The sequence below is a fragment of the Tympanuchus pallidicinctus genome, unplaced genomic scaffold, assembly GCF_026119805.1.
Source record: "Tympanuchus pallidicinctus isolate F22 unplaced genomic scaffold, pur_lepc_1.0 scaffold25, whole genome shotgun sequence".
Lineage (NCBI taxonomy): Eukaryota > Metazoa > Chordata > Aves > Galliformes > Phasianidae > Tympanuchus > Tympanuchus pallidicinctus.
In genome coordinates, this window is record NW_026294742.1 from 2,747,083 (window position 1) to 2,767,797 (window position 20,715).

At 64.0% G+C, this 20,715-nt stretch overlaps 1 protein-coding gene across 5 annotated transcripts; it reads right to left on the reverse strand.

The window, feature by feature from the left end:
* Positions 1 to 102: 102 nt before the first annotated feature.
* Positions 103 to 19,321, reverse strand: SMTN (smoothelin). Of its 5 annotated transcripts, none has more exons than XM_052689399.1 (21): positions 19,184 to 19,321; positions 15,394 to 15,554; positions 15,211 to 15,304; positions 15,046 to 15,124; positions 14,656 to 14,960; positions 13,497 to 13,593; positions 13,029 to 13,303; positions 12,779 to 12,842; positions 11,845 to 11,937; positions 11,186 to 11,584; positions 10,341 to 10,441; positions 8,309 to 8,425; positions 7,092 to 7,256; positions 6,892 to 6,967; positions 6,628 to 6,792; positions 5,921 to 5,983; positions 5,705 to 5,771; positions 5,388 to 5,558; positions 5,189 to 5,312; positions 4,958 to 5,109; positions 103 to 1,134 (listed from the first exon to the last, which is right to left on the reverse strand). In XM_052689399.1, exons 1-21 carry the CDS (start codon positions 19,232 to 19,234, stop codon positions 984 to 986), a joined length of 2,970 nt encoding a protein of 989 aa, XP_052545359.1. In that variant the 5' UTR covers positions 19,235 to 19,321; the 3' UTR covers positions 103 to 983. The 5 variants fall into 5 exon arrangements, with proteins under 5 accessions (XP_052545359.1, XP_052545363.1, XP_052545361.1 ...); XM_052689400.1 differs by lacking the exon at positions 103 to 1,134 and adding an exon at positions 3,468 to 3,614; XM_052689403.1 differs by lacking the exon at positions 11,186 to 11,584 and having other exon boundaries at positions 19,184 to 19,320.
* Between the last annotated feature and the right edge of the window lie 1,394 nt (positions 19,322 to 20,715).

Genomic DNA, 20,715 nt, shown 5'->3' on the forward strand with positions numbered 1-20,715 from the left:
GCAGCTGAGGCTGCAAATCCTCCCAGGGAGAGGGGAAGTGGCCCTGCATGCAATGGAGTGGTTGCTGGAAGGGGTTGGGGAGAAGGACCCGAGGCAGAAGAATCACCCTATAGAATAAACTTTTATTGTCTGGCTGGTGTTGGTACACGTGTCAACGCAGGTGTAGACTGTGATGAAGGGGCGAGTGGCACTGAGCACGAGGTGCCCAGAGCTGGGGAGGAGCGCGGGGGCTGTCTGGTCCTGGCCCTGGCCCCGCGCTCCCTGGGGCCCTCCCCGCTCCCCTCCAGCTCCCCAGCACGGCGGTGCTGCAGGTCCCCGCCGTGGAAGCGCCCTGGGCACGTGTGTGCGGTGGGAAGCAGGGTGTTGGCACAGGGCCGTCCCCAGGGAGGTGGCACCAAGCAGGGACTGTGGTGGGCAGAGAGGCTTCCTTGCAGGTGGCCCAGAACTGTTCTCAGGCCGCCTGGGGAGCAGGGCGCTCTGCCTCCCGGCTGCACCAAAACCAGCAGCGCCCACCTGGGCCCTGGCTTGCAGGGTCCATGGGCTGAGCCACACAGACACAGACCTGCGCTGGCTCAGGGCCCGAGGGTACTGTGCTGCCCCAGCCTCGCGGGGGAAGCAGGGACCCTGCCCACGTAAAAAGAACTCCTTGAGAATGAATAACTTAACACACTAGAGTATGGCAGAGGGGAGGAGAGCCAAGCTGGCTGCAGGGAGAGTGGCATCCTAGGCACCACCCGCCTGGCACCGTTCTGCCCTGCCCGTACGTTCAGCTGGCAGCCAGCCGGGGCAGAAGCTGACCGAGGAGCTCCAGCAAGGCTGAAGCAACGGGTGACCCAGGAGCCCCAAACTTTGTCCAGCGCCAGCCCCACAGCCTCTCCACCCCCGCTGCCAGCCTCTCCATGGGGCGGCAGCTCCTCCGCACACCAGCGTCCCTGCAGGGAGGGGGCAGTGAGGTGTCGGGCAGCCGCAGGCCGGGGCAGGCTCTAGCACTCTTTCTGCCGCATGCGCATCTCGTGGCGACGCAGGTGGTTGTAGAGGGACTGCACGTAGGTGAAGACGCACTTGGCGTCCGGCTTCTTCCCCATGATCATCATGTCTTCCACCTCCACCAGGGGCACGCAGTCCGCCAGCATCCTGCAAAGACATGGGGCCTCAGCACACCTGCAGGAGGCCACGATGGGGCCGCCAGCGCCAGGCTGCCCCCGGCCTCACTGTGCCCTCAGTGTCCCCAGCCCAGTGTGGCCTGCGAGGCCAGGCAGCCTGCCGGCACTGCTCGCCCCACTGCCTCCACAGCCCCCTGCCACCCATGCCCTGCCCCGCTATTGGGACTCGTAGCCCTCCTGGACCTGCTCCCCCCACCATGAGTGCAGGCTGAGGTCACTGCACTGCGGCGGAGCCACCAGAGCAGCCTCACCCCACGCTGCCCTGCGCTCCCCAACCCCTGGCCATGCTTCCCAGCCTCCCACCCAGCTGCTGGATCACAGCCCGGGGAGGCTGCATTGGGCCTGACTGTGGGCACGACTCTGCCAGAGCCACACAATTTCCAGGGGCTCAGCAATGGCCTATGGCTACCTCAACCAGGAGTCACTACGCTGCCCTGATGCCCGGGCTGGGCACTAAGTCCTGTGCCAGACCCTTCCCCAGCTGCTCTCCACCTCAGGGCCCTCTCCACCATTAAAGCTGGCCTTGGGATGACACTGCTGCTCACTCTGACCCTTGGCTATAAGCACCACCCCTGCCCCACTGCTGCCAGCCTGCACCCCAAGACGTGGCTCCATCAGGCCCCAGGTGGCTCCTTGGTCTTTGGGGCCGCTGGCACAGCAGGGGCTGTTGCTGCTGCAGCCAGGCAGGGTGCAGATAGAAGGGAAGGGGCAGCTCCCTCCCTCACACGGCTCTTCAGGTCTTGGGGCTGGCAGGGTTGTCTGGGAGCAGCCCAGCGCTGCTGTCACCTATGAGAGGACAGTGCCCAGAGTTGGAGCAGCCATTGCCAGTGTTGGCTGACAGAGAACAGGCTGTGCTGGCACCAGCACCAAGATCAGGGCTGGGGCTGAGCAGCCTGAAGCTGAGCCTGGGCTTGAGGCTCATGCAGGGGCTGGGGATGGAGCCATCCCTGTTAGGGTCCTGCAGAACCCATAAAGCCTGGCTCCAGGTTCCACTGTCACGCAGGCTGAGCCAGGCAGGGGCTCACTGGGACAGCTCTGACCGTACTGGGAGCATCAGACACCTTCCACAAAATGCCCCATCCTTAGCCCTCTCCCCTCATGCCAAGCTGCAGACCCTGGTAGCCCCATCATGTGCTCTGGTGCCCCTGCACAGCCCTTGTAGCAAGGAGCTCCGGGCTGGCACTGGCACAGACACACAGTTGGTGCCAGTCCTTGGGCAGGAAGGCGTGGGTGCAAGGAGCACCCAGATCAAAGAAAGCTGCCTGGCCCCAGGACTCCTTACAAGTGCTGCAGCCATGCTGGAAGGCTGTAGCCAGCCTGGGAGCTCTGCCTGGGGCCTTGCTCTTTATGCCCCGCTCTCCTGGTTAATGCTGCAGGGCTGGAACTCAGACAGCCATAGAAGCAATGGGCTCTGAGCCTAGGGCCTGGCTGCAGCAGCCTCACTGTATGATGCAGCAGCCCAGGAGGGCATGCTCAGGGCCTTGGGAAAGCACCCGCCTGAGCACAGCAGGTCCCCCGCTACCACCAGCCAGGGGGATGGAAAAGCTAAGGCAGCAGAGGGAGACAGGCTCTGCCCTTATAAAGGCATTGTTTGGGCCTCGGTGTGCTAGTGCAGTGCAGAGCTGGGGGAGAGGAGGCTCCAGTGCCAGCTAGGATGCCCCTGAAAGACAGGCACAAACAGTGCAAGAAGAGGCAGGACTGCAGCCTTGAGTCACACTTTCCAGGCTCCCCTCTCCTGCCCATATATGAGCAGGCAGCACCTCGATGGGAGGGGAGCACCCTGAGCCACGCCTGATCCTGCAGCGCGGCACCGGCCCCTCGGCCCTCCACTGCAGCCAGCAGCCTCTGCGTGCCTGGGACAGGCAGCCTCCAGCACAGAAAAAGGAGGCAGCGAGTGCGGGCAGTGAGGCTGGAGCACTCCGGTGACCAAAGCGGTGTTCCTTGGAATCCAGCTGCTCAGCCCCCTGGGCTGGGATGGGTGAGCGGGAGGAAGGCAGGGAAAAGCCACGGCAGCCCCATTCCTGCTGGCATCAGGCTGGAGAGCCGTGGGCCCCGGGTCCCCTCCATGACCACCTCCTCAGCCCTCGCCCCACGAGCGCTGTTCTGAAAGGAGAGAGGCAGCCAGTCGCCTCCACCCTGCTCCCAGAACGGGACTCGGCCCTCTCCCACCAGTATGCCCCGTTCTCTGCCCCAGCCGCAGCGGCCGCTCCCCGGCCCTCCTGCCAAGCGGTGGGACGCAGGCGGGGGGTGTGCGGCAGTAGATCGACAGGAAGATTCTCACCATCGCTCCCGGGGGTGAAAATGGGCTACGACTTTTTGGTTTTTACCAGCCCCTTCTGGACCAGGCAGCGATAGAATTCCTGAATGTATGTGTACACACACTTCCAATCTGGCTCGCGCATCCGGACCATGTCCTCCACGTCCAGCAACTGCGGACAGTCTGCGTGCTTCCTGAGGGCAGGGAGAGAGAGGGGCAAGCCAGTGACCGCAGCCCAGTCGGGGAGGGGAGAAAGAGAGAAAACAAGAGACACGGATCAATGCAGTTCCCATTCCCCGGGCAGATGCTGCTCTGCTCTCACATGCTCTGGGGGTGCGCGATGCAGGGCAGGACGGCTCCAGGCGCCGCCGCGCTCCAAGGCCATTCAGTGTGACTCGGGGGGGCCAGGGCTCACAAGCAGGGGATGGGAGGGTAGGTGAGCAGTGTGGACAGGCGTGAGGTCAAGAGGGAATGACAGAACGAGACAGAAGAGGGAGTGATGTGTTCTGGCGCGCCCGGTGCTCGGGGAGCGAGTTCCAGAGCGGAGCGGCGCTCTATATAGCTTGTATATAGAGCAGCCAGGAGGGCTGGGCAAGCCCAGCATCCTGCCCAGCTCTGCTTGGAACCGCATGGCACAGCCCTGGTGCAGGAAGCTCAGGAGAAGACGCTCACAAGAGCTGGAGGAGGAGGAAGGACAAGAGGCCACCTGGCTTCCAGGCCGGAGAGATCGATGGCTCTCTCAGTCCACGCACCGGTCCCAATTAAAGCAAAAAGTCTATTAATAGGAGCGCCAAGACCCAGGCACACGGCCCCCTATTCCCGATTGCTCCACTGAACAGCACTGCGGGAGCTGCTGGGAGCTCCCAGCCAGTGCCACCACACTGAGCACCAGCCGGCTGCCACCTGACAGGCAGGTGGGGATGGGGCCCCTCCGAAACCCACCTGGCCCTGCCCAAGGCGAGGCCAGCAGGGTGCTGGAGGAGAGTAGGAGTGGATGGGAGGAGAGACAGAAGGAAGGAGAGAGGGCCTGGCTTCCAGCCCTCCAGCTGGATGCGCTCCCATCTCTCAGCACCCAGGAAAACCAGAAGCAAAAGGGGAGGGAAGAGACTTGAGAAGCTGCAACGGTGTTTGAGCCCCTACAACCGTGAAGGAGGCACCTGCACGTACAAACCCCACTCCCAGCTCCCCAGGTACTGCACTGTGCATGGCTGGTGCCCTGCCCCACAGAGCCTGCCCTGCCTTTGGCTTTCATGTTCCATGCCCAGGAGACCCAGTCCCATCCCCACCACCTCAGAACAGACTGGGCTGTACCGGCCCACTGCGGCTCTGTACAGCCAAGTCAGCTTTTCCCCAACCTCACTGTGTGACAGAAAGGAGCGATGCGAACGGGCACCGAGCCTCTAGCATGGCCAGCTCCTCCAGAGCCCTGCCTGTGTCCCTGTGCCCTGTGTCCCTGTGCCCAGGCAGCACAGGAGAAAGAGCTGTCCTGAGCATGGGACGTGCCCACAGCCCTTGTGGTAGCACTGGAGTTACGTACTCTGCAGAGGAGAATGCCACCTCGAAGTTGTGACGGCGGTTCTGGGGTGTGAGCTGGCTGTAGTCAAAAGCATCTGGAAAGAAGTTGTGGACCAAAGCACAGAAGGCCATGCCATCGCTCCAGCTGGACGAGAAGTTCTGGATGTCCACGTGCTGCAGGAAAGGAGAGTTACTAAGGTGCACAGTGACTGGCCCAGCCTGGCCCAAGATTGGGAGAGGAGGCAGCACCGACCTCGTAGCCCCGGGTCTTAGCCCTGCACCAGTCCAGCAACATCTGCTTGATGCTGTTGGCGTTGGGGACACCACAGCTGGAGGAGCGCTGCACAGCTGCACGCGGTGCCGCAGGGTTTGGAGAGCTGAGGGGGAAAACATAGAGGGTAACGCATGTGATGCTTGCTGCCCCAACTGCCCCTTGCCTGGCATGTCCTCACCTCCCGCCCTCCTTCTGCAGCTTCTCAATCATGGCCTTGCGAGCCTGTGAGGTTGATGTCTTGGGCAGGCTTTGAGCTTTCATCAGCTCCTTCTTTTTCTCAGCCTGGCGCCGTTCCAGCGCAGCCAGGCTGCTCTGCCTTGAGGCACTCTCATCCTCCCGGTCAAAGATGCTGCAAGAGACACAGGCAAAGCCTCAGTGCAGAAAGGAACGCTGTCATTCTCAGCTCCTCATCATCCCTGCAGCTCAAAGAACTCCACGCTCCTAGGACAGAACCAGCACAGCTCAAGATTCCCGGCTGCTGGCATCACCACTCACCTGCCTGTCTTCTTGGAAGATGAGCTGTAGGATGATTTGGTTTGAACAAATGTGCTGCTGCTGCCATCTGCAGAGTAGAAGAAAGACCTCAGGCAGGAGTCACGGAGCAGCAGAGGAGCTGGGCAGGCTGGGGGATTTGGGGCAGGCTGGAGAAGCTCTGCTATGTGCTCTGCAGCACTAGGGATGCCATTGATAAAAGGCAGCTAAAGCTCTTACTGTCTGATCTCTTCACATAACTCGACTCCATGGTTGTTGTGCGGGAAGTCTTGCTGCCATCATCTGCAGGGGAGAAAGTAAAGGGGGTCAGCTGGGTTAGAGACCATGCGCTGTGAACTACCCTTGTGTCTACACAGCATGGCAGGGAGACATCCAGCATGGGGGTGAGACAGAAGCTGCGTGCCCTGAGGCAGCAACCAGGTGGAACGGAGAGGTCAAAGTGATGGAGCAGTGAGGCAGGAAGGCTGGAGCAGCCACAGACAGCTACTGTCAGCTTGAGTCAGGTGGCAGAAGTGTGGGTGACAGGAGAGGGCCCACAAGCCCTGTGCCATCCCAATGGGGAACACGGGTCAGGTGGGAAGGCACTAGAGCAGATCCCCTCAGGGCTCAGGCCCCAGAAAGGCTAAAGCAGGAGGCTGACCAAGGAAAGACAGTGAAACCCGGCCCTAAAACAGGGTCTTGCTCTCTGCAGGGTGCAGCTGACCCTGTGTACTATGCTGTCACCTCCCTGCACAGGGAGAGCAACAGAAGATGCTCAGCTCTCTGCTGTCCCTTGCCCTGGGCTCTGCAAAGCCTGGTGCATGCCACAGGCTGGGCTTAATGCTGGAAATGCCAGTGGTCCCAGCCAGGGCAATCACAGAGAATGGCAGACAGAGAACTCGTGGTGATCCTCGGCAGCAAGCGTGCTTGCAGAGCCCTGCTCTTACTGGACTGGATGAGGCGCTCGGTTTTGGTGACAGTGCTGCGGGCTGAGCCATCGGCTGACTGGGTGCTCTGCGTGGTGGTGGTCTCAGTGTTGTGGCCAGCCCTGCTCACTGTAGCCTGGCTCTTCATCTCCTGCAGCCGCTGGTCCCGTTCCTTCTCCCGCTGGTCTGCAAATGCACACAGGAGATGGTGTCAGCAGCGAGATGCAAGGTCCGTGACCCCACATGGGGAATCAGCACTGCCCCCTCCCAGCAGCTGCCAACTACCTCGCTTGCGCTGGCGCAGCTCCCGCATGGCATTACGGATCAGCCGTCGCTCCTCAAAGTCTGTGGTCTGATCCAGCTGCAGGAGGAAGGGGAGGTCAGCACAGCCCCTCTGCTCTTTTCTCCCACCCAATTCCAAGCCCCTTTATCTGCAGCCTGCATCTTGCTCTCAGAAGCCCGCACCATCACAGTGAAGGACGTACCATCTTATCCAGAACACTCTCATCCTCGATCCTGTTCAGCTCCTCGATATTCAGCTTGCTCTTTTTCTCCACTTCCCTCACTTGGACCTTCTCCATGCCATTGGGCAGCTCTGGCTGCAGCCTCGGTGCCTGGGGCTGCTCCACCACCAGCTCCGGTTCCATCGGCTGCAAGGAGAGCACCGCACGCCTGAGCCTCACCAGCCCGACCGCCCCCTAATGAACCCGATGCTCACCCAGTGCCACAGGCAGCAGGGACTGTGGGGATGCACTGTGTGGTGTAGGAGCTCACGGCTGGTGGTTCGCCGTGGATGTCAGCAGTGACCAACGCAGGCAGAATGCCACATCCCCAACACTCAGCACACCACAGCCCACCCTGCCCCAGGAGGCCCCAGGTGCTCTTGTACCTGCTGCCAAAATGTCTCCAAATTGCAGCCTGCAGACACCCACCACCTATTGCCTCTACTAGGGCCTCCGGTGAGGCAGGGGGGGCACCATGCCTGGTGCCCTAAAGCCGGCGAGGTGCTGGCAAAGCCAGTGCACACCATTAGCAGCACAAGGGATTTCCAGGGAATTAAAGGACTTAGCAGAAAGAAGAGCTTGCACAGGAGATCAAGAGCCTCCTCGTCATCTCCGCTCAGGAACTAGGCCAGCTCAGCCCCCGCGGGAGCACGGCCAGGACACCAAGTCCCTTTCAGCACGACCCCCAAGCAATGCGCCGTGGGCAGCTCTCCAGGCCCAGAATAGGGCCTGGAGGCAGCGGGTGGGAGGTGTCGGGCCAAGGCAGCCCCGCTGCACACCTGGCCCCATCTCACACCGCTGCCAGGCGTGAGGGCACGCATTACTGGCACCGGCCGGCTCCCCGGTGGCTCAGCCCAGGGCCAGCAATGCAGCAAAGCTCTGGGCAGGAGGAGCAGCACAGAGCCCAGGGCCACCGCAGGGCGAGGTGACGACCGCGAGGCGAGCCCACGCAAGGGTCGGGACAGCTGCCCCGCGGCCGGCACGCCAGCAATGCGAAGCAGGCAGGCGCCACTGGCTCGCAGCCCTGCCCGGCACCGGCCTCCCACAGCAGCAGGCTGTGATTGCAGCTGATCCAGCCACACCGCACGCCCATCCCACCCCCAGCCGAGGGTTTCTCCTCGGCCCCGGCACCGTGCCCCCCCTGCGGGTGCTGCCCAGGACGGAGCAGCCCAGCCGGGCTCGGCTCGGCCCGCACTCACAAAACTGTCGCTCCGGGAGAGGTGCAGGGTCGACTGTTGGCGCGTGCTGGAGAAAGTGGGCGGATGGGCCACCGGGCTGCCGGACTCCTCGGTGCCCTCAAAATGAGCGCAAGGATCCTGTGCTTCCAGAAACAGGGTGCTGAGGTCCTTCTCCGCAGGCTCCGGCGGTGCCAGCCATAGGGCCAGCAGGTCCAGCCGGCGGCCCAGGCGCGCCTGCTCGGCCCGCAGCACCAGGTGCTCCTCCTCCAGATCCCGCAGTGCGCGGGCCAGGGGCTGCACCTGCCGCACGGCCTGCTCCAGCTGCCCCTCCACTGCCCGCCCGAAGGCTTGCAGCTCCCGCCGCAGCTCCTCCAGCTCGGCCGCCCCGGCCTGAGCCAGGTCCTCCAGGCTGTTCCCCGGCATGCTGCCGGCGGGCTCCAGGGCTGCGGGTGTCGCAGCGGGCCCCTCTCAGCTGTCCCCTGCCCTTTATAGGGGCTGCAGGGGCACCACCCCCGGCCGGAGGCCGGCCCGGCTATTCTTGTCGCAGCGCTGCCGGGGGTCCCGTGCAGGGGCGCCGAGGCAGGCGCTGACACTTGGAAGTGTTTCCAGGCCCCACGGGACCGGGTGGCCCAGCAAAGGGGGGCTGCTGCAGGGAATGGGCTCCTGCCTCTGCCTCCGGCCTGGCAGCTGCTGCCACCGTGGCCATGCAGCAGTGGGGCTCTGAGAGGCAAGCAGGCAGTAGCAGAGACCCTGCAGGATCCACCCCAGCAGCACTGCTCTGCTGCGTGCAGACAGCCCCTCCTGCACAACTTCTCGCAGCCATCCTGCCCCGTGGCACCCACCCAGCTCAAAGCACCGCTGCAGGGCAGTGCCACCGGCTGTGACCACGGGTCTCACTTCCCCTTGCTGCACGGAGCCCCATGAGCTCCGCATCTGCCAGCTCCCAAGGCGCACGCAGCACTCCCAGCAAAAGGCAGCAGCTCCCGGCCCCACACACACCATGGGTCAGACCAACCCCTACCTGGCAGGACTGAGGGCACCACAGCCCCTTCCTCCTCCTCTTCCTCCTCCTCCCTGCCTGCTCGCAGCACACCTGGAGGTCGTGTCCAGCCCTGGTCCCCAAGCACCCACCCAGTGCCACAACACTGCTAATACCTTAATGAGAGCTGACGGGCCGCAGGGCCAAGCCTGCATGAGCGCATTAGTGCGGGGCTGTCACCCTCCGTGGGCAGAGAGCTGCACCTTTGGCATGGGCAGCACCTGCTGCAGCCCCACCAGGCTGCATGCTGGTTGAGGTCAGCATCAAGCTGGGCCCACAGCAAGCGAGAAGCACCCTGACCACCACCTTGGCCATTCCCGGAGAAGCAGGCAGGCACTTGGCCCCGTGAGCAAGGCAGCACAGTTCTGGACATCCCAGCTCCTGCCAACACAACTGCACACGCGCACGCTTTGCATTGCCCTAGATGGCCAACAGCAGATAAAAGCTCTTGAAGAGCTGTAAGCACTGTGCTGCCTTCTAGGCACCTCCAGCCTTGCTACCGCAGCACCCAGGGCTGTGTCCTCATCTCCACCCAGATCGGAGCCAGAGCTTTTTTTTTTCCAGTTATCCCCAAGAATCCCCCTGCACCAGGCAGGCACAGCTGGAGAGCACAGGAGGAGGAAGAGGCAGGATCCAGGACAGACTGCAGGGCAGAGCCCCTGAAGCAGGGCCCCAAAGATGCTCCCGAACCCCATGGCCAAGCTTCATTCCCAGAATGGAAAACACAGGGCTGGATAGCAGTGGGTTTCCCTGAGCTGCCACAACCCTACGAGGTATCTGAGAGCAAAGGGGGAGACCCACAAAACTTGCCCCTTACCCACCCCTTCTCTAAACATCTCTACACACTGTGGCACAGGGGGGGCTCACCTGGACAAGGATGTGGGTTTACACACAGGCCCTGGGGGCTCCTCTATCCACACAACAGAGCCCCCCAGCCGAGCTGCCTGCACCGAGCACCTGCCTCGATGCACGGGGCTGCTCCCACCCCACACCCAGGGCCCTGAGCACACTCACTTTGACGACATTGCTGGTGGTGGTGATGCTGCAGATGCCGCCGGTGCTGCTGGGGATGGCGGTGATGCGGATGGGAGTGCTCCTCAGCCCCAGGGTGAGCTCTGCAAAGGAAGCCGCGGGCACTCGGGGAGCGCTCCAGCCCGACAGGCTCAGCCCTGTGCCCGCAGATGGGGAGAGGCACCGGCTCCGGCGCATCCTGCTCCTGCAGCAGAGCTCTGAGCTCTGGTGCGCAGAAGAGGGCTGCGGGGACGTCTAAAGCATGTGGGAGCTGCTGCGTCAAGGGGGAGCCAGGCCCCCCCAGCATGCCTTCACCCCTAAGATGGACACTTCCCGCAGCTCTCCAGGGGGAGCCAAGACCTCCCGGTGTGAGGGACAGCCCCGGAGAGCGCACAGAGGCATCCTGTCCTGATACGGGCAGGCAGGGCTGCGTGGCACACAGGGGCAGCAGCGGGGATGGCACTTTGCACGATGCCCATGCCAGCACAGAGGCGGGTCTGTGGGGATAGGGCAAGAGCACGGGGCTGTGCTGTGCTCTGGGGCTGGGCTGTGGGGCCAGGAGGGGACAAGGCTGTGGGATTGGAGGAAGGACTGTAGGGTAGGAGGGAGCACCTGGATAGGGGCAAGCTTTGGAGCCAAAGGGCGAGGGCTGCCACGCTCCCGCCCTTTTGCAGAGCCCACGCTGGGCCCCCAGCATCCCACATCCCACCACTGCTCCCCCACCTGCCTGTCCTGCAGCACCCACCATACATCCAGCCGTCCAACGCCCCGCCGGGCGCCAACCCTCCCTGCCGTCCCCTGGGTGCCCACCGTCCCCACTGTCCCCGTGCCGCCCGCCCGGTGCCCACCTGCCCGCTGGCTGCCGGGGGCGGCCACGATGCGGGGCGTGACGGACTGCGTGTGGGGCTGCACGCGCCCATCCTTGATCTCGATGGTGAAGTACGTCTTCATGCCGTCGTGGGCGGCGGTGGGGCCGGTACCGGCGGGGCGGGGGCCGGCGGGCGGCGGGCGCTGCTCTGCTCCTCCGCCACCGGCTCCCCTCGCGTTTTGATCGGGGCCCGGCGGGGCCGTGCGAGGCCCCCGCTGCCATTGGCCGGGTCCGGCCCGCCCCGCAGCGCCGCCCGCCCCCTCGGGGCCGCCCGCCGCCGCCCGCTGCCGCCCCGCGGTGCCCACCGAGGTCGCGCCCGAAGGGGTGAAGCGCTGCGCGCGTTCCCGCACCGAGGAGGAGCGCTGCACGGGGCTCGGCTCTGCGGGGGACGGAGCAGCCGGGTCAGATGGGTGCCACGCCGAGTGCACGCCGTGCATGCAGCCCGGGCGCCCCGCGATGCGCGCTGCCCCCCAGCCTCCCCGCAGTGCATGCTATCCCTGCAGTGCATGCCGTCCCCACGCATGCCGCCCACAGGGATGCTGCCCCCCGGGTGCCCGGCAGCTCTCTGAGCTTCTGCCTGTCCACGCACACACGGGTGGGAGCCCCAAATGGAGCACAGCAGTCACCATGTGCCCTCACCTGCGTGGCCCTGTGGGCACGGCGACGACGGCGTTTGCTCCCAGCGCTGAGCGTTGAGGCGAGATGGCGTCCGCGCCGTGCTCTGGGTGGGTGCTATCAGCCGGGAAGGGACAGGCCATGTCCGTGTGCAAGGAATGAGATGGAGGGAGCAGAGAGTGAGCACTGAACGAAGCAGGGAGGTCAGCTCTCCCCAGTGTCACCCACGTCCCTGGAGCTCAGTGCAACTCACAGAGCACAGGAGGGTGATGGAGGAAGACGGGCTGTGCGATTATCCCGGTTCCCATGGGACCCCAGCAGAGCAGGGCCAGGCTCCATGGCATGCAGGAGGGAGCCAAGCTGCTCCGCTGCCCCTGCTCTGCCCCAGGGCAGCAGGGCTCAGCCCTTCCCCAGCCACCAGGCCTGAGCTTGTGCCACACTGAAGGCTCCCTGCAGAGCCATGACCTGAGGGTGACCACAGCTGCGAGCTCCCATTTGGCCTTATTTCCTCCTGGCACAGAAGGGAAACGCTTTCCCAATCGCAGCATAAGGGCATCAATTGCCCAGCACAACCTCTCTGGGCTGCCAAGAGCACCCGGCCAGGCACGGAGGGCCCAGAGCAGCGCACAGCCCCCGGCCAGGCCAGCAAGCACAGCCCCGGGGGGGCCAGGGCTGGACCGGTGCTCAGCTCCAGCCTTATTGGGACAAAGAATGCAAAAGGCCGAGGTTTGCTGCATGCACAGATTCCCTTTCATGGCCCTGCAGCAGCCCAGCCGGTAGCTGGGGGACTTGTAAACACTGTGCCTGCCACCCCACTGCCTGGCCCAGGCCTGAGCAGGCCATGAGCCCAATCAGGCGCTGCATCCCCATCCCCAGAGGTCCGTCCTGCCCCACACGGGGCAGTGCATCCCCCTGGGCTCACAAGGGATGGCCTGGGGGTGCCTGGGGCAGCCCTTACCCGCTGGCTTCTCCTGTGGCATCGCAGCCTTCCCCGACACCTGGCCTCGCACGCAGATGACAAACTGCAGGGGGGAAAGGGGCAGCACGGTGAGCTGGGGAGCTGGCAAAACCTGACCTACGCAGCTCAGAGGGGCAAGCACCGTGACAGGCCATGTGCCACGTGAGGCACGGCACCTCCAGCCCCACGCTGAGAATTTGGGGCTGTGGTCTGGGTGGCTCCAGCACCCATCAATGCAGTGTTCCCATACCTGGCCACTCTGAGTGACAGCGCAGGGCTGTGTTGGGCCGTCCTGCTCCGCCTGGCGGCTCTGCCCTGTGCTGCACGGGGCCTCTGCTGGCTTCACGTTGTGCTCCTGCACAGGACAGGGGCTGCCAGATCCCTCCTCCTGGTACTGCAGCTCACACTCAGATGCCCGCTTGGTGTGCAGCTCCACCTCTGCGGTTTGCTCTCCGGGCTGTGGGGCTGCAGTGGGCTCCAGGGCTGGGTGCAGGTCCAGGAGCACCAGGGTCCCTGAGGCTGTGGCTGCAGGACAGATCAGAGGCTCTGTACAGCATCTCCACTCCTGTGGCCCCAGCCCAGCACTTGGCTTCCAGCTTGGGCTTTTCAGGAGACCCACTGCAGCCCCTCCATCTTCCTGTTCTCTCTCAAACTTCACTTTCTCCTGCCCTCCCAAGCTCTGCTCTTCCCCTGGAATGTGTTGCAGACATGGACCTACCCTGGGCAGGGGGTTTCTGGGGTTCTCTCAGTTGCTGGCTATTCAGGTCCTGCTGTTCAGCTTGCCTGCACTCCTGCTCCTCCTCCTGCTCATGGGCCTGGAAGAAAGCAGGGGTGAGAGCCCAGACAGCCCTACTGCTGCCTCCACCCCACTGCATCCAGGCACATCCTCATGCAAGGTGGGTCAGAATGCCACTTCCAGCAGCGCTGTCCCATCCTGCCACCTGGCCAGGGACATGCTGCAGATTGCAGCCTTCCCCTGTGTCATACCCATGCTGCAGGGCAAGGAGTGAGACTTCATCAAACACACCAGGGTTACTGCAGAAGGCTGCTAGGAGATAAGTATCCTGGCATGGTGCTACAAATGGGCAAGTGGAATCACCAGCCCAGGGCAACATGGGCTGAGATCCCAGTGTAACTACAGGATGGGGGGAGGCAGAGAGGGGAATACAGCCAAGGGATGCATGGGGGAAACCAGTGCCAAAATGGTCTCTGCTTAAGGAAACGCTTTAGCTTTTGGATGAATTGTCCAGGTGAGGTGAGATGGGCTGTCTAATCAGAAAACACAGACAGCTGTATGCTCGGGGTGCCGCAGTGCCAGCAGATGCTGACCGGGAAGGAAGTGGCACAGGGTCACCTTCCCTTCCCCTGCCACCAGCCTTACACAGGCCCTGAGGGAGGCAGATGGAAAAGCTGGGCTGAACAGAGGCAGCCTGGGGGTCAAACCACTGCTTGTCCCTTCCCCACCTTCTCTCCCATGTGGAAGCCCTGTGCTGTGTCCTTGGGAGGACACTCAACCACCACAAATCAGCCATGTTCTGCAAGGCCATCGCTGCTAGGCAGGGAGCTTGGGCTTGCACCCACCACTCTCAGCCCTGGCCCTGCTCCACCAGCTCATCCATCGTTGCCGGGCACCAGCCTAGTCCTGGAGCAGGACCAATCCCTTCAAAGGCTAGCAGGGAGCCCTCATGCAGCCCATGTCAGTGTCCTGAGCACAGCCACATCCCCACGTCCCAACAGACCTCTGCTCCACCACCAGTGTCACCCACCACAGTCCCCTAAGGCAGGTAAGTCACACACGCACAGGGATTTGTGCCCCCAGGAGGCTGGCACAAGCAAAGGACTCAGCAATTCCCAGTGGCACCCCCACCAGCACTCACCACAGAGCGTTCAGGCTCCTCAGCAGTCAGTCTGTCTGCATCCCCCCCATGGCTGCTCTCCTCCGTCCTGGTCAGCACCGGCTGTTCAGCATCACCCCTTCGGCTGCTCTCCAAGGGCTCAGCGCTGCTCTCCACACTCACCACGGCCGGCAGCTCAGAGCCTGCCCTCTGGGAGCTCTCCCCGTTCCCGACCAGGGCTGCCGTTTCAGCATCATCTCTCCTGCTGCGTTCTGCACGTGCGGGCACGGCTGCGGGCTCAGCGCCATCCCTGCGGCTGCTCTGCACGTTCCCAGCCAGGGCTGCAGCTGGGTAGAAGCAATAAGGTAAAGTTCAGGAAGGAGCTGGGCGCATCCCAGCATCTGCAGGGCAGCCCAGGCACAGAGACCTCACCTTCAATCTCCTCAGCCCGCAGCTTGCGGATGGCGGCGCGGATCAGCTTGCGCTCCTCGTACTCGCTGGCTGCCCGCAGCTGCAGAGGGCAGAGCCAGCAGTGAGGCACAGCGAGGGCTCGGTGGCACTCAGCTCCCTCGTGCCACCCCACCATCAGGCACTCACCAGCTTTGTCAGCTCCTCCACATCGGTGATGGACTCAAGTTCCCGGGACAGCGAAGCGAGGGCCTTCTGCTGCTCCTCCTCCAGCTGCTGGGACCTGCGCCGAAGCCAGGGGTGAGAGCCGCACGGGAGCCGAGTCCCACACGGCCAACGGTGCCGGGCTCCTGCCATGCCACAGGTACTCACCGCAGCCAGTTCTCCTTGTTGTCCTGCCGGTGGCTGCCACGCTCGGTGCGGAAGCGTTTGGAGGCCAGCGCCTCCTCGTCCCGCTCCAGCTCCTGCCGCTGCAGCTCCCGGATGGCTGAGCGGATGCGGCGCCGCTCGGCGAGGTCCAGCGTCGCCTCCAGCTGGGAGGACAGGGCAGGGCTGGGCGCTGGGCACAATGGGGCCGTCTGTCCCGCGCTGCCCACGCGCCTGGCGCACACTGCCTGGCACTGTCTGCCCCCCGCTCCGGGGGACGAGGGGTGGCCCAACCCCGGCGTGGGATGGGACGTGAGGTCGGCCAGGGCTGGACATCGCCTCGGGGAGCGGGCACAGCACCCGGCATTGCAGCAGCCCACGGGGGGCTTCCCCTCCTCCAGAGCAGAGCCGCAGCGTGAGCTGTGCCAGCAGCCTGCGCTCAGAGCAGCCCCTGCACAAAGCAGGTACAGCTCTGCTGCGGGACACCAGGCCCTGCCCAAGCACTGGCTTGCGGCGAGGGAACCGGGAAAACCATTTCCCATGGAGCTTGTTAAAAATAAACCCAGTGACCTGCAGCAGCTGCTGTCAGCATCAGGGCCTGGCATGCTGGGAGCAGCAGCGGCCGCACCGAAGGGCGAAGGCAGCAGTCCTCTTCCTCACGTTCCCACTGGACACCGCCAGGCCAAACAACTGGTCACTGAGCTCCAGGTCACAGCGGGGCCAGAAGCACAGCTCTTATCCCCAGGCATGCAACAAGCTGGGGGAGGCTGCATCCCGCTGCAGACCCGTGGCACACACTGCATCTGCTGACACAGCCCATCCCTGCAAAGCCACCAATACCCATCTGGGAGCAGCAATTTTCACACTGCCACCCCCAGGGACACCTTCCCATGTGGGTCAGCTCCTACTGGGCAGCACAGTGTTGGAAATGAGGATCACTGTCATCAGGGGTTGCGGCTTAAAGCAAACATGCTCCCTCCCACGTCCCTCCCAGCACCCCCTGTCGTGCAGTGATATCAGCATCCCATATCAGCATCCTGCAGCAGTGCGAGCATCCGCCTCCTGGGGACAGAGCAGGGGGCTGCAGCCCTGTGCCACGTGCTGCAGGGTGTGAGCTCTCATCCGGAGTCACAGCCTTTGCAACAGAACAGCCCTTTCCCTGCTGGCTCAGCACACAGCAGGGTCCTGGAGCACAGCACTGGTGAGCTCAGCACCACTGAGCCATAAGGCCAGGCATGTGAACAGCCCCAGCCCACCCTCACAGCCCTGCATGGCATCCCTGGGGTGGGAGAAGCCTCTGCCTTAGCAGACCGCACAGGAGAGGCCCAAGGCCACAGCAAGAGACCCCGGGGCCACCCCATCTTGCAGCAATCCAGGCTCCTGTGTGCACTGAAGGTCCTGAGGCAGCAGCAGAGCCCCAGGCAGTGCCGGGCAGAGCTGCCATCTGAACACCCACAGCCTCCCGAGGGACTTCTGCAATGGGCCGGGAGGATGGAAAGGAGGCAACAAGGCGCTCTGCAGCTGTGTAAAGGCCTTTAGGGCACAAAACCACTCCCCCACCCCACGCTGGGAGGCCGAGGCCCTGACCATTTGCTAAACAAACTGCCGACTGCGTGCTCTGCAGCTCCGGCACCCGACACGGGAGCTCTGAGCCTCACGGCCAGGGTGCAAAAGGAGCAGCGTGGAGGGAGGGAAGAATAACCAGTGTCTGCCCTTCCCATGGGCATCTGCTGGATGGGGTCAAACCTACCCGGGGTCCCGGAGGGTTCAGCCTTTCCTCTGCAGGAGAGATGGCGGTAGGGCAGCGGGAGCCCTGTCCCAAGCCCACGTCAGCATGGAGCCAGCGCACGGCAAACGCACGGCTCGTAGGGCAACGTGCCGGAAACCACAGCGAGAGCCAGGGCTGGAAGGGGCCGCAGGGCCCTGCAGTGACAAGCCCTGAGCTCGGCACATGCCAGGGCCCCACGGGCCCTGCCCAGCCCGCAGTAAATTAATGGTTGTGAGCAAACGCCCGCCTCGTCCCACACAAAGTGGCTTTGTGAGGAGGGTGCTGGCAAACCACCACGAGCTGCTTTCCTGGTGATGCCCGAGCATGGCAGCACTCAGCCTTGCCTCAGCTCAGGGCACGTCCACCAGCAGAGGGCCATAATTAGCTCTAATTAGCCCAGGCTTTCCATCCAGCTCTGGGATAGGCGGCGCACAGAGGGGCGCTGAGCAGCCGGAGCGTGGCCGCAGGGAAACTCGGCGCTGGGGAAAAGAGCCAGAGCAGCATCCTCATCGCTGCCGGCCAGGATGAGCCCCACAGCAGCACCTGCCCCTCACCGCTGCGGGGAGCCAGCGCCCGCTCCGGGCTGCCCTCAGGTCCCACACGGTGGCACCCCGGGGACATCAGCGAGCTGCTGGGAGCTCAGCCACTGGGAGAAAGGAGGAGGAGAACAAGGAACCGAGGGATGGGGAGAGAGAAGAGCAGGGAGGAAGCGGCGGCAGAGGCAGGCAGTTTTCCCTTATATGGGCTAATCCTCTTCCAGCTAAGCGGAGCCAAAACCTAACCAAAAAAAAATTCCTTCCCCGGCTCACGTCAGCCCGGAGCAGGCTTCCTCCAGCTGCATGGGCACAGGGAGAGCTGCGGGCAGCCGTGGGGTGAGGCCATTCGGGGACAGGGGAACATCATCTACAGAGACTCAGGGCTGCAGCAGGATGGAGAGAAGCAGCACACATCAGTGCAGTGCCGGAGTGCTGTGCAGCCCCACGGGTTCAGGCTCTCCCCGGACACCTGCACAGGCAGCCAGCAGCACCCGCATGCAGCCCGCTGCGGTGGGAAAGGATGAGGAGGTGTGAAGCACCCTGTGGTCAAACGGGGACAGCCCCACGGAGAAGCACTGCCTCATTCTCAGCTTCCTGAGGCCTCAGGTGGAAAGTAGAAAGCCAAGAGAAACCCCGAGCACCCATCCCCACATCTCCAGGGCTGAAGATGGGGTTGTGAGCTTGCACTCACAGCGGACTGAGGACAGCTGGGAGCTGCGGGCTGCACGGACCCTGTGCTGACCTCCGCGCTGTCCCAGCGGCACCCCGACCCTTTCCTGTTCCCCGCGGACGTTCTTTCCGAGTTGACTCAGCTTCCTGCCGCTCTCCATTCCCCAAACAGCCCGTGGAGCCGGCGCGGGGCTCAGCGCACGGAAGCGGGCAGGCGGCCGAGCGGCACCGAAACGGGCGGCACGCCGGATGGCAGCTCACATCCCAGAGCAGCTTCCCAGCGCGGATCCCCGGGTGGGTAGAAGCCCACTCCCGCACGAGGAGCGACCCGCGGCCCACGAGAGCACCCATCCCGGGCCGGTCGCAACAACGCAGCCAAGATGTTGGCACGGAGCGGGGCCGGCAGGAAGCTGCTCCGGGAGCGCCGGGATGCCCGCAGGAAGCAGGTGGCCGGGGAGGGCTCGGCTGCTGGAGCCGGGCCAGCGGGAAGCGGAGACCCGGGGCGCGCGTGGCAGATGGCGGGCATCGCGTCCCGCCCGGCACCGCACAGCGAGCCGTGCCGGCAGCGAGGAACAGCCGGCCGAGGGGACGGAGCCGACGGACGGATGTCAGTCCGAGAAGAGCGGGCGAGGGGGCACAGCCGGAAGAGCGCCGAGGCAGCGCCCGGAGCTCCCCCCGCGGTCCCGCAACAGCTCCCCGCAGCAGCCCCGCTCTCTGCCCGGCCCGAGGGCACCGGCACCACGCCGCAGCGGGAGCGGTGCCGCCTGCGGGCGCATCGAGCGTTCCTCCCGCCCTCCCCCCGTCCCGCGGTGCGGGCACTCACCAGCTTTCTCAGCGCGCCCTCGTCCATACCCTGCAGGCTCTCCTGGGACATCTTGCCCGCCCGCTGCCCCCCGCGAGGCTCCGGGTCCCGTCCGCTCCCGATTCAGCACCGGGCCGGGCCCCGCTCCCGCAGCCCCGCGCAGTCCCGCTCCCGCCCGGCCCGGCCCCGCGCCGCCCCGCCCGCGCCCACCGCCGCCATTGGTTCTCCGCTCCGGGCGGGACGGCCCCGACCGGTCCCGCCGTCCCGCCCCGTCCCCGCCTCGGTACGGCCGCCCCCGGAGGGTGGGGAGCGGTGGGGAGCGGGCCCGGCTTCCCCCCGCGGTCCGGCAGCCCCCGGTGAGGCCCCCGAGGTGCGGAGCCCCGGCTGGGCACGGGCTGCCCGATCTCGGCGAAGTTTGTTTGTGTAAAAGGAAACTTTTGTTCGGAATTAGAAACCGACGGCAGACATCACGGAAATATTTCCGTCCGACTCGGACTTTCAACAACAAAAAAAAAAACTAAGCCAAATTTGGCTGTAAATGTGCCCGGAGCTTTTTCCTGTACTGCAGCTCTTGGCCCCTTCCCTGGGGCTCGTTGGGGTCAGCCCGGTGGGTGCAGGAGGGCATGGTGTGCTCAGAGGTCCTGCACAGCACCCGGAGGTGGGAACACGGCTGAGCTCTGCTGATAGGGCAGCCTGGAGCACGAGAGTCTCAACACAGGCAGAGTTTTCCTCCCGCAACTGCTGTCCATCACTACCTGTTAAGGTGTCCCTCTGTGCCTCTCTGAGCCACATTTACCCAAGGTTGTGACCCTGCAGCACCTTTGCATGCTCAGCGTTGATGGCACTGCATCCCTTGGGCTCTCGGCAGCAGTGACCCTCGGGAGCTGCTGTGTGTGCCCCCAGCTGAACACAGTTTTGTAGGAGATTCTGTTAACTGTGTAGCAAAGAGAGCCGCCCCCACGGGACGCCTGTGCCAGGCCTCTATTCCCCTGCCCCTGGCTACCAAAAGCCACTGCATGCGCTCAGGGAGGAGGGGGAGGAGGAAAGCTCCTGGCTTTGCTGCGCAACAAGCACACGTGTAACACAGCGATGCTGCTCCTCTGCATGCCAACATCCAGGGCAGCTCCCACGGAGCTATTGCAAGCAGTGACATCATGCTGGCTGAGTTTTGGGGTTCTCAGTTCCCATGGCTCAGGGCCCCAAGGTGCCCAGGCAGTGGAGAAGCTCCTCCAGCCATGTGAGGCTGCACCTACCTCCCAGCTGAAGGAGGGAGGCAGGCAGCCAGGTTTTGTGCCTCCTCCTCATCCTCCTGGGGACTGCACATCCGAGCCTTGCTGCTGTGGATTTGCCTATTTCACACTCAGCATGCAGTTCAGCATCAGGTGGCTTCAAGAGCTGATAACCCCAGAGAAGTAGAAGGTAAGGAACGCACAGCAGTGTGCAGCTCTGCCAACCCTTCAGCACGAGTCTCTGTCCCGGAGCAGCCATGGGGCCCATCTGCCCGGGCACAACTGATGCCATTCGCTCAGGACAGAACACTCCTTCCTAAACAG

What these genes read in the sequence shown, in the direction of transcription:
- SMTN (XM_052689399.1), bottom strand. Translation starts at nt 19,234, where the DNA reads ATGTCCCAGGAGAGCCTGCAGGGTATGGACGAGGGCGCGCTGAGAAAG. An exon ending in TGGAGGAGCTGACAAAGCTG is followed by an intron (nt 15,125 to 15,210) that starts GTGAGTGCCTGA and finishes TGCCCTCTGCAG; the next exon opens with CTGCGGGCAGCCAGCGAGTA. An exon ending in GCCACAGGAGAAGCCAGCGG is followed by an intron (nt 11,938 to 12,778) that starts GTAAGGGCTGCC and finishes CCCGGCTGATAG; the next exon opens with CACCCACCCAGAGCACGGCG.